The following is a 16,542-nucleotide window of genomic DNA, read 5'->3' on the forward strand; positions in this document are numbered from 1 at the left end:
TTCTAGGGTCGAAACGTCGACATATTCTCCTACCCTGTAACAGCCCCGCTCAACCCACTACTTCTACATAGAATGGACATTGGGGCATGTTATTGTAAACCATGACATTGACTAAATGTTTATTTGTCTAATATTGAACAGTTTGAATCTTATCACTAATATCTGATCAATATCGCGTTTTTTACTGTCACTTAACCCTCCCCCCACCATACCTTCACTACTGCACATTTTCCCCTCTTCCCCCCCAGGGGCACCAATATCACTATGAATGTGTAATCTTTGTAAATATGTAATATTGCTCCTTTCCTATAATGTGATTAAAACATTATAGAGGTATTTTCTTTGTTGATTAGTATCTATTTTAACAATTTATGTAACCATATGCTCTTCCTTCACTGGGACCCCTTACTCCTAAACGTTAGCTACCCAGGTCCCAGCGACTTTCTTGGGTTAACCCTGTTCTTACTCAAAGTAAACATCAGTGAGCATCATTCATGGCCAAGGACTCCCAGTTAGGCATGAGCGGATTTTGCAGATTGGCAATCCGCGAATTTGCGGATTTGCGAATTTGCGGATTGCGAAAATCCGCAAAATCCGCAAATCCGCGCGGATTTTTTTTTTATGTTCGCACGGGTTTCTGCAAGTTCGCGAGGGTTTCGTACAATTTCGCAAATTGTGAAATTGTACAAAACGCATGCGAACTTGCAGAAACCCGTGCGAACACAATGTGCCCAGTAGGGTATGTGCCTCTTGTGTGAATAAAAGGTCAGTGAAAGATCAGTTCAGCAGATGAAGAGAAAGAAGCTCCTGGTCACAGGAACAGCACGGGTATTGCGCTCGTGAAAGTCAAGGATGCAAAGCCTATCCAGCATCACAGCTGATTTTCCACGGTAGATTTGGGAAGAAGGCACACCTGTCCAGCCTCGACGACGCTCACGATTGTTTTTGGGCTAATGAATGAGTCACTGAATTTGAGCATCAACTAGTTCGAGCGACCATGTGTGTGTTACTATGCAATCGCCCCGAAGGGTGCAGGGGTCCCTTGAGTGAGCTGCAGACCTGTGCCCAGCCATGCAACTATTTTACAATGGCGCCAGCAAGCTGCCAGCGTCGTTGTAAAATAGTTACAAAGTTAGCTTGCACAGGAAGCACTTAGATAAAATAAAGCAGCACCTGCTTCGTTTTATCTAGTGGTTCCTGTGCAAGCTAACTTTGTAACTATTTTACAACGGCGCTGGCAGCTTGCTGGCGCCATTGTAAAATAGTTGCATGAGTGGGGGATCAACTTTTGAACCCGTTACGCTCGTGGATTTTTTTTTGCGGATTTTGCGGGAAATCCGCAAAATTCGCAGATTGCGGATTTCCCAAAAATCCGCAAAATCCGCGAGCGTAACGGATTTCCCGCTCACACCTACTCCCAGTGTGCACCAGGACCAGCCTGTCAGTCTCAGTGAAGGTCTTAATTAGGTCATTGGCTCTCAGTGTATGTCAAGATGGGAGACTGACAGGCAGTTAGAAACAACACTGGCCGGTGGCTTTCAGTGCATTCCACATCTGTTGAGTATATATCAGTGTTCACCATTCATGGCCAGTGACTCCCAGTGTGCACCACGACTACCAGTGAGACCTTTAATTAGGTCATTGGCTCTCAGTGTATGTCAGATGAGACACAGTCCAGCAGTTAGACAACACTGGCCGGTGGCTTTCAGTGTATGCCAAGATGGGACACTGACAGGCAGTTAGACAACACTGGCCGGTGGCTTTCAGTGTATGCCAAGATGGGACACTGACAGGCAGTTAGACAACACTGGCCAGTGGCTTTCAGTGCATTCCAGGACTGTAGAGTGTAGGAAAATGCTCCTTTTTGCATGGTTAATTTCTTGTTAATTTAAATTCGTAAATTGTTGGCATTTAGGGCCAAATGTATCAAGATACCCTTTTGCGATTCTCAAATAGCGATTTTGTGAGAATCGCTATTTGAGAATTGCAAAATGGTATGTATGTAGAAATTCGCAATTTTTTAGCGATTTCTTAAAATTCCTTAATTGCGATTAGCAAATTGCTAATCGCAATTAAGGAATAATTTCCCATTCATTCCTATGGGCCAGGAGGCCCATGGGAATGAGTGGGGAGTTATTCTCAATTAGTGATTCTCAATTTGCTAATCGCAAATTGAGAATAATTTCAAGGGTGCAGGGGTGTCTTAACCCTGCTGCACCCCTGAAATTTACATGTGTGCGCATATGGCGCACATACATGCCCTAAGGGCATATATGAGCGTCAGATGGCACCTTTACAAATGGCAAAAAGTACAATTGTAAAAGAATTTGCAAATTACCACCAACTGCAAGTTGGTGGTAATTTGCGATTTCTTAGCCTAAATTCGCAAAACTTAAATGCTTCATACATAGCATTTAAGGAATCACAATGTGCGATTCCTTAATTGCTTACGCAATATTAAGGAATCTCAAAATTTGCGATTCCTTAATATTGTGAGGCTTTTTAGTTGATACATTCCATTTTCCTATTTTATTGTCACAAACGCTCCTTTTTAGCGATTCGCAGCGTTTGCGACAAAAATGGTTTGATACATATGCCCCTAAGAGTAATAAATTGCAAACAGAGTATAAAATTTCAGTAAAGACTGTTCGAAGTTAACCCAAAGTGGAGTGTTCCTATTTGCTGAGAACATATAAGTAGAAAGAGCTCATCGTTGTGCAATCGAGTAATATTGTAAGTGAGCAAGACGTAAACAACCTTTTAGTGAGGGGGAGTGTAACTCTGGCCCACTCAAGGGGGGCCCATCACCCCCTCAAATGAATCCAGAAATAATAGAAGAGATTGTTTTGAAAAAGAATCATGGAGTGGATAGTGGTATCATACCAAACATATGATTAAATGTGGGGATTATGTTCATTTTTATCATTTCTACTCTACCCCAAAGTAGTAAATTGAGGAGTGTCCAATGGTGAAAATATCTTTCAACCTGGCCAATGATGGGATTGAGTTTATCCATCAGCATATTCTTTATGCAAGGGTTTGGGAGTTTCCCTAAATATTTTATTTGAAATGTAACCATTTAAAGGTAAAATCTCCAATAGAGGCTTTAGTAGTAGTGGGGGTCATTGGTGATGCTTCACATTTAGACCAATTTATTTTGTAACCGGAAAAGATTTGAAAAAATGGTTAATTGTGAAATCAAAGAGGTTGCAGATGATTTTTGCTGTGAAAGAGTCAAAAGTGTATAATCCGCACAGTAAGAGGCTTTAGTTCTCCAGCAGCGGTGTCGATGCCTTTAATATCCATGTTTTCCGGCATGGCAACAGGTAGCAGTTCTAAAGTCGAAAGAAATAATAACTGAGATAATGGACACCCTTGTCTAGAGCCACAACAGAGATGGAAGTGTGGGGGTTTAAAGCCACTGCATTTAACAGCTGTCGCTCGAGCTGATTCTTGTTGGCGTCATTAATAAGCTAGTAGTTGCCCAGCTGTTTTCCTGCGTTCACAGTGCCCCTAATGAATAGGGATTAAACATTTCTCTACATAAGAAGTATAAAGATTGTTAAGAGGGAATTGAGCAACTTTTTCAATATTTCTGGAGACTCTGGTTGGGAGTAAGTGGCTGTAAGAGATGTGTGATTACCGAGCTGGGGCACGGACCACAGCCCCCACGCTCCACTGCACCACCCGCATCATCTCTCCCGCGCTTGGAGGCGCATATAAGCACTCTATAGGCCCCGAGGTGCGGGACGCGCCCGGGCAGAGGCGCCCGTCATAGCCCGGAAGAGGCTGGGCTGGGTCCACCCCCTGAAATTGTGTCCTTGAGAACTGCTGTCACCCAACCTCTGAAAAGAACGTGCCTCGCCGCTGAATTTGTAGGGGCCTTGCTTTGCTGGGGGGCCTCTAATCTAATTTTCCCCATCTCCCCTCACCCTAGTGGGACCCTTGCCCAGGGTAAAACTGTCGCTCTGCTAGACTGCGGACAAGGCTGCTCATACCCTGGTGGGACCACGAGTCCCAGGGTGCAGCTCGTGACTTGCAGAGTCATGGAGGGACCACGAGTCCCAGGGTGCATCTTGTGACTTGCAGAGTTATGGTGGGACCACGAGTCCCAGGGTGCATCTCGTGACTTGCAGAGTTATGGTGGGACCACAAGTCCCAGGGTGCATCTCGTGACTTGCAGAGTTATGGTGGGACCACGAGTCCCAGGGTGCATCTCGTGACTTGCAGAGTTATGGTGGGACCACAAGTCCCAGGGTGCATCTCGTGACTTGAAGAGTTATGGTGGGACCACGAGTCCCAGGGTGCATCTCGTGACTTGCAGAGTAATGGTGGGACTATGAGTCCCAGGGTGCATCTCGTGACTTGCAAAGTTATGGTGGGACCACGAGTTCCAGGGTGCATCTTGTGACCTTCGGAGTTATCTTGGGATCACAAGTCCCAGGGTGCATCTCATGACCTGCAGAGTTATGGTGGGACCACAAGTCCCAGGGTGCATCTCGTGACCTGCAGAGTTATTGCCTCTCGCTTCTTGTCCATTGGAGGCCCCCTGGCTGAGCGCTGCTGCTCGAGATGCTGTCACTCTTCCTTTGTCCTATCTGGGCTTTCGTTTAGACCAGTCATTCTGAAGCCACGCCTTTACTCTGCCTGTGCCTTTATGCAACTTGCTGTGTAAGGACTGCCAGACATCCTGTGATTCCTTAGGCTTACTGCCTTCTATGACTGCCCCATTTGCAAGCATTGGTGGTACCGGTAGCCACCTAGCCAAAGCAGTGTACCCACACCCTCCCACAGCTCACTGTTGGACCGAACTAGTCAAGTCAAGTCAAGTCATAAAATTTGTATAGCGCACTACATACCCAGAGGGTTTCAAGGCGCTTAGGAAGGGGAGGAGGATTATTTGTCAAATATCCACGTTTTAAGCTGCTTTCTGAACGCTAGGTGGTTCTGGGTGAGGCGAAGGTAAGCGGGGAGTGAGTTCCATGTTTTAGCAGCCAGGTATGAAAAGGATCTGCCTCCCATGGTGGTCTTGTTGATGCGAGGTACAGTGGCGAGGGCTTGGCTGGAAGAACGTAGTTGGCGGGAGGGGGTGTAGAAGGACAGTCGAGAGTTGAGGCAATCTGGTCCGATGTCGTAGAGTGATTTGTGTGCGTGGGTAAGCAGTCGGAAAGTGATCCTCTTATTGACGGGTAGCCAGTGGAGGTCTTTAAGGTGACCAGAGATGTGTTCGTTGCGTGGGATGTCTAGTATGAGCCTGGCTGAGGCGTTTTGGATTCGTTGGAGTTTCTTCTGGAGTTTAGCGGTGGTACCTGCGTAGAGGGTGTTTCCGTAGTCCAGTCGGCTCGTGACCAGAGCGTGGGTGACTGTTTTCCTTGTTTCGGAGGGGATCCAGCGAAATGTTTTTCTGAGCATGCGAACAATGTTGAAGCAGGAAGAGGATACGGCGTTGACTTGTCTGTTCATTGAGAGTGAAAAATCCAGGATGACGCCAAGGTTCCGTGCGTGGTCTGTCGGGATGGGTGCTTTTCCGAGGGCTTCCGGCCACCAGGAGTCGTCCCAAGCAGAGGGGGATGTACCTAAGATGAGGACTTCTGTTTTGTCTGAGTTCAGTTTCAGACGGCTTTGTTTCATCCATTCGGCAACTTCTTTCATTCCTTCGTGTAGGTTAGTTTTGGCGGTGTTGGGGTCTTTGGTGAGTGATAGGATCAGTTGGGTGTCATCCGTGTAGGAGATGATGTTGAGGTTGTGTTGGCGTGCGATGGCCGCGAGGGGGCTCATGTATACGTTGAAGAGGGTGGGACTGAGTGAGGATCCTTGTGGTACGCCACAGATGACTTCAGTGGCCTCGGACTTGAATGGTGGGAGGCGGACTCTCTGTGTTCTTCCGGAGAGGAAGGAGGTGATCCATTCAAGTGCTTTTCCTTGTATTCCGATGTTTCTGAGGCGTTGTAGAAGGGTGCTGTGGCAGACTGTATCGAATGCTGCAGAGAGGTCGAGGAGGATGAGGGCGACTTTGTCTCCATTGTCCAGTAGAGTTCGAATGTCGTCTGTTGCTGCGATGAGGGCGGTCTCAGTGCTGTGTTTTGCTCGGAAGCCAGATTGTGAGGGGTCGAGGGATTTGTTGGCTTCGAGGAAGGCGGCGAGCTGGTTGTTGACGGCTTTCTCGATGACTTTGGCCGGGAATGGAAGAAGCGAGATGGGGCGGTAATTTTTGAGTTCGGTGGGGTCCGCTGTTGGTTTTTTCAGAAGGGCGGTGAGTTCAGCGTGTTTCCAGTCTTCTGGGAAGGTAGCGGAGTTGAAGGAGCAGTTGATGACGTCTCGGAGGTGCGGTGCTATGACGGAGTCTGCTTTGTTGAAGATGTGGTGAGGGCATGGGTCTGTGGGGGATCCTGAGTGGATGGAATTCATCAGGCGGATGGTGTCCTCAGTGGAGATTGGGTTCCAGGCGTTAAGGGTGTTCACGGGGGGAAGATGGTCAGCAGATGGTAGGGTGGGTTGGTTTCCGGGTTGGTTGTCAAAGCTGTTGTGGATGTCTGCAATCTTGTTGTGGAAAAAAGAGGCTAGGGAGTCGGAGAGGGTTTGAGAGGGGGTGATGTCGTTGGAGTTGGCCGAGGGATTGGAAAATTCCTTGACGATGTTGAAAAGTTCCTTGCTGTTGTGGGCGTTGTTGTCAAGTCGATCCTTGAATGCTGTTTTCTTGGCTTTTCGGATCAGTTGGTGGTGAGTGCGGGTGGCGCTTTTGAAGGCGTCCTTGGTGCTGGTGGTTGGGTATTTTTTCCAGGCCTTTTCAAGGGAGCGGCAGAGTTTCTTAGACTTCTTGAGATCATCGTTGAACCATGAGGCTTTCTTGCTGCCAGGTTTGTTTTGACGTTTTTTCAGTGGTGCTAAGGTGTCGGTGGTGTTGGATAACCATAGGGTGAGGTTGGCGGCGGCTTCGTTGGCGTTAGAAGAGAGGGCTGGGGAGTTTCGAAGGAGCGATGCGGAGATTTGGTCCGTGGTGATTTTGTTCCAGTTTCTTTGCAGGGTAGGTTGGGAGTGGTTGATGGGTTTCGGCTTGTTGTAGGTGAAGTGAACGCAGCTGTGGTCGGTCCATAGGAGATCCGTAGTGTGGCTGAAGGAGACATGATTGCTGGAAGTGAAGATGGGGTCGAGTGTGTGACCTGCGATGTGGGTGGGGGAAGTGACTAGTTGTTTAAGTCCGAGGTTGGCGAGGTTGTCCACGAGGGTGGCGGTGTTGTGGTCGTTTATCTTTTCAAGGTGAAAGTTGAGGTCTCCCAGAAGAATATAGTCTTTGGAGGGGAGCGCGTGTGGAGAGATGAAGTCCGTGATGTCTTCACTGAATTTTGCGCGGGGTCCTGGTGGTCTGTAGAGGAGAGTGCCTCTGAGTGTTGTTTTGGGGTCGATGTGGATCTGGAAGTGAAGGTGTTCGGAGTTGGCGAGGTTGGCGTCAGAGCTGGTTGAGATGCGGATAGATTTCTTATGGACGATAGCGATTCCTCCTCCTGTGTGGCTGGTACGGTCTTTGCGGGTGATCTTATAGTCTTCAGGGATGGCAATGGTGATGTCTGGTGCGGAGGAAGCATTCATCCATGTTTCCGCAAGGAAGGCGACGTCTGGAGAGAAGGTGTCTAGTAGGTTCCATAGGTCAATGGCGTGCCTGTGCACCGATCGATAAGTGAGGGGAAAAGACCCAACAACAAGAGTACACCCCCAGTGAAAAGGAAGTCACAACACACACACTGTGAGAGTTCATGCTCCCCTCACTGACATCCACTCCCCGAGCCAGCCAGCCCCAGGGCTTCATTGCAGCAACAGGTTTACTCCCCTATCAGACCTAAAAGATGACCCGAAGGATGATACCATTCGCCAGCCACAAGGGGCGCTACACAAACCAGCACCAAACCTCCCCTGCTTGGAACAGTGCACCTCCCAGCTCATTAGTGACCTGATGGCTGAAATGGGGGTTATGACCTCACAGGGACGGTGAAACAATTATTGGACAGTGGCCCATGATCTCTTCCCTTTGCTGAGCCTGCCCCGAGATCACCTCGCCATCCCTGCCATGCTCCCCCGTTTCCACACTCATATACGCGCTCTCAATCCCAGCCCACTACTAACTCTAAAACCTGTGTGTTTGCTGGAAATAAGGACCCCAAAATTAATCCCCCAACAAACTTCATGGCAGGGAGGGGTCACCATAACTACTTTGGGGAAACAAGTGGCACCGCACATCGGGGGGGAGACCCCACGAGCCAAGGCAGGACGCAAACACCATTACTAGTCCCCCCACACTGCTGTCTGCCTGGAAAATGTGCATATTAAATGGTCCCAAACTTGGAGGGAGGGAAAGGTTTGAGAGAGAAGATTCACTGACAAATAAAACGATCCACTGGATCTGCCAGGTCAGGGGCTGGTGTTCTGGGATCCGTGATGACATTGTAAGGGCAAGAAGATGCCCAGTTGTTGGTCAGATTACAGATTGCACCCAACAAACCCTCACAGGGGAAGAACTAGCAGAAAACCTTTTAGCCTTAGAGTTCTGAATCTTCTCCCAGACTCATTGCTCATTCAACTCAAATGCCACACCCCCTCAGTTCAACCAAGAACAAACTTTCCTTCCACAACTGATAGAATCTCTTGCAGCTCAAACCTGAGGGGCATTGACTGACTCTTGGGGAAGGTCCATCAACAGGCTAGGAATACCCCTACCCACTCCATAAAATCCATTGTGAGTGCGGTTTCAGGGGACACCCCGCTACCAATTCATGAGAGGGCGACTAGCAGGGTTCAACAGGCTAGGGACACCCCCACCCACTTCGTCAAACCCATTGTGAGTGCGGGCCCAGGGGTCACCCAGTTACCAAACTATGAGAGGGTGACAGGCAGGGGGCTAGACGCACAAGGTTTTGGAGCAGCGAATAACAATAGGGTGGCAGGCACTAGCTTAAATCACATACCCAGGTGCACACTAGTGGCCCCCTAGCCATTTCGGGCGACGTACCTCATCCAAGCCCAGAACCCAATTGCCAGCTTAAAATAGTATCCTGGAATGTCGCAGGGCTCAGCAGCAAAATGCCTCTTCCTCTTCGGAATATCCTTATGGAAGGATTCAACATATGCATTTTTCAGGACCCCTGGAGCTTTGCTCCTCTTTATAAACCATGGTATGCCTGCTACTGCTATCCAGAAACCACCAGGGGGATAGGACGCCCAGCAGGGGGACTGATAATATGGGTTAAGATCGCATTGGGAGGCCAAATCATCCCCCTAGTCACTGGTAGCCCTGACATCCTGGGATCCACATTGAGGACACGCTGGGGAAACCCATTGAGTTATTCAATATATATGTGAGGGAGACCAAAGGGGGTAGACTTTCCACAGCACTCACACAATTAGAGGAGCTACTGGACAAACCCCCCCCACCGCCAAGATTAATAATTAACCCTGGGCGTAGTTCACAAAGTAGCGCTACGCGTAGCTACACGAAGTGCACTTCGCGAGCTAATCCTAGCACTACGCGAACTGCGTAGTGCGCTGTTCACGATGATTGCACAGTGCCATATGCTTGTCCGCACTGTGCAATCATTGAAAACGGCATCTTGCACAGTGCGAGTTTTCGTTTTCTGCCGCTCGACTAGATTTTTACTTGAGCGGCAACTTTCTCAACGCGGACTGGTAGTTTCTCATCGCCAGCGGTGACCACTTACAATGAGAAAGCTGACCTCCCCACATTGAGAATCTCGCCAGGAGGTTTATTTTCCATGCTCGCGATCGGCAACTTGATGTTGCTGATCGCGAACAAGGAAAAAGTCTCGCCGGGATGTCATTTTGCTTACTTGCGGCCACCAACTTGACGTTGAGGACCGCGAGCAAGCAAAAAATGACCGCTGGGCTACGCTACGTGTGTTTGCACTGTGCTACGTGCAATTCACGTAGTGCGAAGTGGCGCAAACTTCGCAAACTATGCGAGCGTACCATAGTGCTTCGCCCAGGGTTGTTAATATTAGCAGGTGAATTCAACACCACATTTAAACCCCTTGATAAAGATGACATTATGGGGACATGCGAAGATGACCTGAAGTGGGCTGTTCCTCCCCTAGATCTCCCATCAATAAAGAAATGGACGCAGCTGGCGCTCCAGATAAACTCCCCCAACCTTGAACATGGGCTAAGAGCTGCAAACAGAAGATTGCAATCTGACAGCCTAGACGCTAACTCTTTCATGAGGATAAGTAGCCCTTATCGCATCAACTACATTCTCCTAGATCTGAGATTATGTAGGACTGTGGTCGACATGACTGTGGGGATCTGTCAGAGCCTCTAAGAAAGTTCCCATCAATAATCTAATTGCGGCTTACACACTGGGAGGAAAGGTGTCAAAACAATATAGATACCTTTGTCCTAGTGGAAAATAGAGATCAAATTGGCGACATTGGAAAACTAAGATGTCCGCCAACTTAGTCCTTCCTTTAGCGCACTAGTTGTGCTTCTTTGAAGCCATTTGGAATGTGAAGAGCATTTGAGTTCTAATCGGCGCACTTCACCTGAATGTTGTCCGTGAGTAGATGCTTCTGTGAAATTCTCGTTGGTTAGTTAGGGTAGGCGTGATGTAATTGGTTGTATATTGTTGCTTCGGTAAATAATAATATTCCTGATAACTATCTGCTCATGCCCAAGTATCCTTGATAGTGATCGTTTCCTGCGTTTGTGCTTACGTTATACAAATTGGTCAGATGAATGTTGCCCACTTCTTTTCAACATTGTTTCTGAGCTAATTAGAGTTACTTGTTGAATTGAAAAAAGCTTGTTAAATGAGCGCTCCGCGTTAGTTGACTGGAATTAGGTCAAAAGAGCTAGGAAACTTTTCTCTCAAAGTTGCTTCATGCTTAAGAGATAAGGTTCGACTAATTTAAGAACAGTTAGTTATTCACAGATATTCTCTCAGAGTGCATTGGTCTAAGTGTAATTAATTGCTCAAAGAAGAGAAATACTCATACATACTTGCAGACGTTTCTGCTTGCTGCTGTTCAAGTTGTCTGTTTCCTGGAACCGCAAGTACTTCCTCTGGAAGAAAAAGTACATTTAGAGTATAATAAAAGTATAGCATGTGATAAGTTATTCTTTGCAAGAAAACTTAATAGAAGAGGAGCAATGGTCAAGAAAACAGTGGGCAGCATATGTTGAGATTACGTAAATATAAATACAAATGTTTCAGGAAGATTACAGAATTAATTAGGATTAATGTGATTACAGTTTTCAGGTTAATCAAGGGATAAAATGAAAAGCAGAGCTACAACCCTTGAGATGAAGACCACGATTCCTTGGCAGTCTCTTCTCTATCCCCAACCCCTTTCCCCCATTGGAGCATATTCGCAAGTAATTAAAAAGAAAGTATTTGTGGAATTGTTCTGAAGGGAGTGGGGGAAATTGCTAAATTCTGCTCCTTTCTAACTTGGAAATTGAGGTGCTTGGTTCTGACAGAGTGAAGTGCCCAAGTCGCAATTGCACCCAAGTAGACGGGGGGAAGGTTTTGACTTAAAAAACTTGGGAGAAATCCTGGGAAGTATTCAAAAGGACTTGGAGTCTGTGAGAGAGGAAAATAAAACCCTGAGATTAGAAATAATCACTTCTAGGAGAGAAACTTCTGAGTTAGCTAATCGTATGAGTGGTATGTGTTCTGAAGAGGGTTTTAAAACACAAACTTTATCAGATGTAGGGTCCCGTTGAAGGCCAATGAACCTTCCGGTCACTTAAGTAATACACTCTCTCCCGTAATCCCGCTAGCACCTCCTCTGCATTTCTGTGGAGACCCTCAATAGACTCAGTTTTTACTGATGCAATGTTCGCTCCATTTTATGTGCCGCCCAACCATATTTCCTGATGCAGAGTCCTGTGTTGCATTCTTCTTGTCTTATCTCATTGGTGACGCTGCCTCTTGGTCCATGCCCGTGGTAACAAAAGACAACCCAATATTATATGAACTTGAGGTTTTCAAGAAAGAGTTTCTATGGATCTTCGACAGGAGAAAAGCTTCACAGGCTACAGATAATGAATTATTGGAGCTTAGGCAAGGAAATCGAGAACTAGTTCCTTATTTAACTCAGTTTAATAAACTAGTAGTCGAAACAGAGTGGCCTGAACATAAGAGAGCTGCAGTTTCTTATCCAGGCTTAAGAGACAAACTGAAGGATGCCTTGGTGCAGATCCCTATCGTCCAACTGAGATCTCGGCCTTGGTGGACTTAGTTCTGGAGATTGACTATCGCCAAAGTGAAAGAAAAGGTGAAAAAGGGAAGGAATTCCGACCGAGTGTACCCCCTTTTGACAGGGTATGATCCGATGCAAGTAGACCTACAGAAGGTTCAACTGGCCCAGAATCCATGCAAATTGGTGCTATCCGTGGTCCATTGAAAAAAATAGAAGAAAAGGACAAAAGAAGACTGAACAAATTGTGCCTTTATTGTGGAGGAAGTGAACATTTCGTGAAAACTTGTCCCAAGAAGCCCAAAACGCAGTTGAAGGAAAACTTGCAGCGCACCCAGCAAGAGTAATTGAATTGGCGTGTGCGACTGAGGCATCAACTCCAAAGGATCATTTGTTGGCCAATATGTTACAAGTCTCTTCTCCTTGAATAATTAACCCCTTCGCCACGGGGCTAATTCCCCAGCGGCGGTGGGGGGAAGGGGCCCGCGCAGCGCCATGATGCTTGTGACAAGCTGAGCTCGACACGCTGCACGGTGGCATTGTGCTCATGACGAGCTGAACTTGTCATGACCACACCTGTTTCTGTGAAATGCTCAGCAGGGGAAGTATCTCCGCGTTTGAGCGTCGCAACCGTGCCTCATGACTAGCTGAGCTCGTCATGAGCACAGGAGGGGTTAAATAATTCTGTCCTTGATCCTGACATTTCGAAATACCACCTTAGAAGGAATCTAAGTGATGATTGATTCAGGAGCCACTGGCAACTTCTGCGATCTTAAGTTTCCTTGGTCTATTGGATTAGTCGCTATCAAAAAAGAAAAAAGTGAGACAGTTCGAGGTGTCAATGGAACAAATTTATTTGTCTTCTGAACCTATCACTAGTCACACAGAGCCCCTGCAGCTAAGAAATTCAGATGGTCACCCAGAAATGTTACTGTTTAATTTGATAGACGCCCCACAGTTCCTACTCATCCTGGGGCTTCCTTGGTTGACCAAACATAATCCGGCAATTAATTGGAACACAAGAACTGTTAAATTAAAACCAGACTACTGCAAGGAACATTGTTTTGGTCTTGAGGAATGCCAACACAATTCAAATGCTGCAACCCTACTCTGTGAAAATGGAGTTTCTGTTTGTGTAATACAGACCAAAGAAATCCCAAAGGAATGTGACGATTTTGCAGATGTGTTTAGCAAAGTAGATACAGAAGAACTCCCATTGCACGGGTGTTACGACTGCAAAATTGAACTAGATCCCGGAGCCAACATGCCCTGCAGTCGTATCTATGCACTGACGGAGAAGGAGAACGAACACTTGAAAGAATATCTAAAAAGATACCAGGAAAATGGATTAATCAGACCATCACAGACTCCGGTTTCCTCGCTACTTTTTTTCGTGCCCAAGAAGGGGGGGGCGGGGGAGGGGCGAATTACAAATGTGCATTGTCTACAGAGTGATTAATAGGGCCACAATCAAGAATAGATACCCATTACCTCTCATCTCCTTTCTCATAGACCAAGTTAAGGAAGCCAATATCTACATCACACTGGACTTGAGAGGGGCATACCACCTGATAAGAATTTGTAAGGGTGACGAATGGAAAACGGCCTTTTGAACCAAGTACGGCTTGTTCGAGCATCAAGTCATGCCTTATGGCCTTTGTAATTCACCAGCAGCATTCCAGGAAGTTATAAATGACGTACTGAATGAAGTCATTGATAAATGCGTGATCGTATATTTTGATCTACTCAGATTCCGAAGAAGAATATCAAAAACATGTGAGAGCTGTACGCCAACGGTTGATTGAAAATGCCTTATACGCCAAGTTGGAAAATTGCCTCTTCAATATGGCAACTCTCGAATTCCTGGGATTTATTCTCTCACCTTCTTGAATCTTTATGGATAAACACAAGATTCAGGCAGTCATCGAATGGAAATCACCGACCACCGTGAAAGAAGTTCAGAGCTTCAATGGGTTCCCAAATTTCTACAGGAGATTCATCCACAAATTCTCTCTGAAAATCCTACCTCTCACTAGACTACTAAGGAAAGGAGTGATCTTTGAATGGCCAGGAGAAGCAGAAGAAGCTTTTTGCTCCCTGAAAGAAAGTTTCACCTCAGCTCCGATCCTTTTACATGCAGGCCCAATAGAACCCTTTTGATCTTGAGACTGATGCTTCAGAGCTGGCGATCGGAGGAGTCCTTTCCCAAAGACATATGGAAACTGGGCAGTTTCATCCGGTGGCCTCACGCTCCAGAAAACTGAGTCCAGCTGAAGCTAATTACACTATTACAGACAAGGAACTGCTAGCCATTAAGGATACGTTCAAGGAGTGGAGACACTATTTGAAGGGAACGTAACATACTATGACTGTCTTCACAGACCTTAGAAATTGGCAGTTTCTAAAATCGGCACGAACACTCACTCCTAGACAGCTTAGATGGTCCTTGTACTTTGCTGACTATGATTTTGTTATCACCTTCAGACATTGAAACAAAACTGGCAAGGCTGATGCCCTTTCTAGGATAGGCACCAAGAATCAAAAGATGGAAATAGAAGATCAGAAAATAATCCAAGAGGAATATTTTGTGGGTGCAATTTCTAAGGAAAAATTTGAAGAAGAGGTGCGTTGTTCATTAGGGAAAGAAGAAATGAGACAGTGGGCTGATGAAAATCCAATAAGAGAAATACGAAATTAATTACCTCCTTGGCGCTCGGTTTCCCTAGATCTCATAGTGGATCTTTCTTTAAGTCAAGTCAATTTATTTATTTAGAATTTTGTAGAGCGCACAGCTACCTCCGACGGAGGTGTCTCGGCGCTGAAGACATAATATCAGAAGGGTCGAGAAGGAGTAAAGTAGTATCGTTAGATCTGGGAGAATAACCAGGTCTTTAGTTTTTTCCGGAATTGGGGTTCGGACGTCAGGAATCTTAACTCTGTGGGCAGCTGATTCCACAGTTTGGAAGTGGCTACTGCCAGGGCCCTTCCTCCTGTACGTGTAAGGCGAAAGCGGGGGCAGACCATGAGGCGTAGATGATTGGATGTCAGGTTTCTTGGTGCTTGTGAAAACCTCATTCTGCGACGTAGGTAGGTTGGGCCTCGGTCATTGAGCGCTCTGAAGGCCAGTGTTAAGGCCTTGAATTGAATGCGAAGTTTTATTGGGAGCCAGTGCAGTTTTATCAGGTGGGGTGAGATGGAATGACGGTAAGGGATATTGCAAACTAGCCTAGCCGCAGCATTCTGAACTTTTTGAAGTTGGTTAATGAGTTAAGTAGGGGCGCCTACGTATAAGCTGTTGGCATAGTCCAGATGAGCAGTGATGAGGGCATGAACTACCATTTTACGGGACTCAAGTGGTAGGTAGGGGATGATTTTTTTTATCATTCGAAGTTTCCAGAAACAGGCTGAGGTGACTTTGTTGATTTGAGTCTTACAGGAGAGGGTGGTGTTGAATTGAAAGCCAAAGGACCCTACGATCAGCCAAGCTTTCCTACGCCGTGTTCCCCCGCACCAGAAAGACCAGATCTGGAGGCGGCTCCTTCTCCTTCCTCGCGGCCAAGGCATGGAACGCCCTTCCGCTCCACCTCAGACAGACAACATCGCTCCCCATCTTCGCAAGAAACCTCAAAACCTGGCTCTTCGACAGACCCCCTCCTTGATGGAATGGAACCTGCACCCCTCACCCCTGCACCCCCACCCCTAGCGCCTTGAGACCCTTACGGGTGAGTAGTCGCGCTTTAACAAACTCCTGATTGATTGATTGATAGAAGGTTTCGGGCTGTTTGCACTGGTTCCGGGGGGGGGGGGGGGGTTGAGTTCAGACGGCCACCAGAGATTGGAGGGTACAGGCGATTTTTGATTAAAGAACAGGACCTCGGTCTTGTCTGTATTGAGCTTTAGGTTGCTGGCCGACATCCAGGCGGCGATGTTGAGCATACAGAGGCGAAAGTTGTTAAAAGATTTTTCAGTGTGGGCTTTGAAGGAGAACACCAGTTGTTGGGTGTCGTCAGCGTAGAAGGTTACTTTGACGCCACAGGATTCAACCACTTTTGCCAGAGGTTTGAGGTACACATTAAAAAGGAGTGGGCTGAGGGCAGAGCCCTGTGGGACGCCCCAGATCAGATGTTTCTTGGAGGAGAGAAATGGTCCCAACATCACTTGCTGTATTCTGTTTGTAAGAAAAGATTTTACCCATGCGAGGGGCGGCCCGCCGACACCAACTTCTTGCAGGCGAGTCAGAAGTTTGTCGTGGGAGATGGTATCAAGCGCAGCGGATAGGTCGAGGAGGACCAGCATGGCCTCCTCTCCCCTGTCCGTGCATTCGCGGATCGATTCGGAT

At 47.0% G+C, this 16,542-nt stretch overlaps 1 protein-coding gene across 1 annotated transcript in view; it reads right to left on the bottom strand.

Moving 5' to 3' along the window:
- The window catches only part of LOC147725757 (uncharacterized), a 389,171-nt gene that overhangs the window by 139,697 nt on the left and 232,932 nt on the right, over positions 1-16,542 (bottom strand). The window contains exon 2 of the mRNA XM_086964587.1: positions 11,002-11,064. Within this exon, the coding sequence (XP_086820713.1) occupies positions 11,002-11,064 (63 nt within the window). The remainder of the gene's footprint in view (positions 1-11,001; positions 11,065-16,542) is intronic.

This window comes from Lissotriton vulgaris, chromosome 3_2 (genome assembly GCF_964263255.1).
Source record: "Lissotriton vulgaris chromosome 3_2, aLisVul1.2, whole genome shotgun sequence".
Classification (NCBI taxonomy): domain Eukaryota; kingdom Metazoa; phylum Chordata; class Amphibia; order Caudata; family Salamandridae; genus Lissotriton; species Lissotriton vulgaris.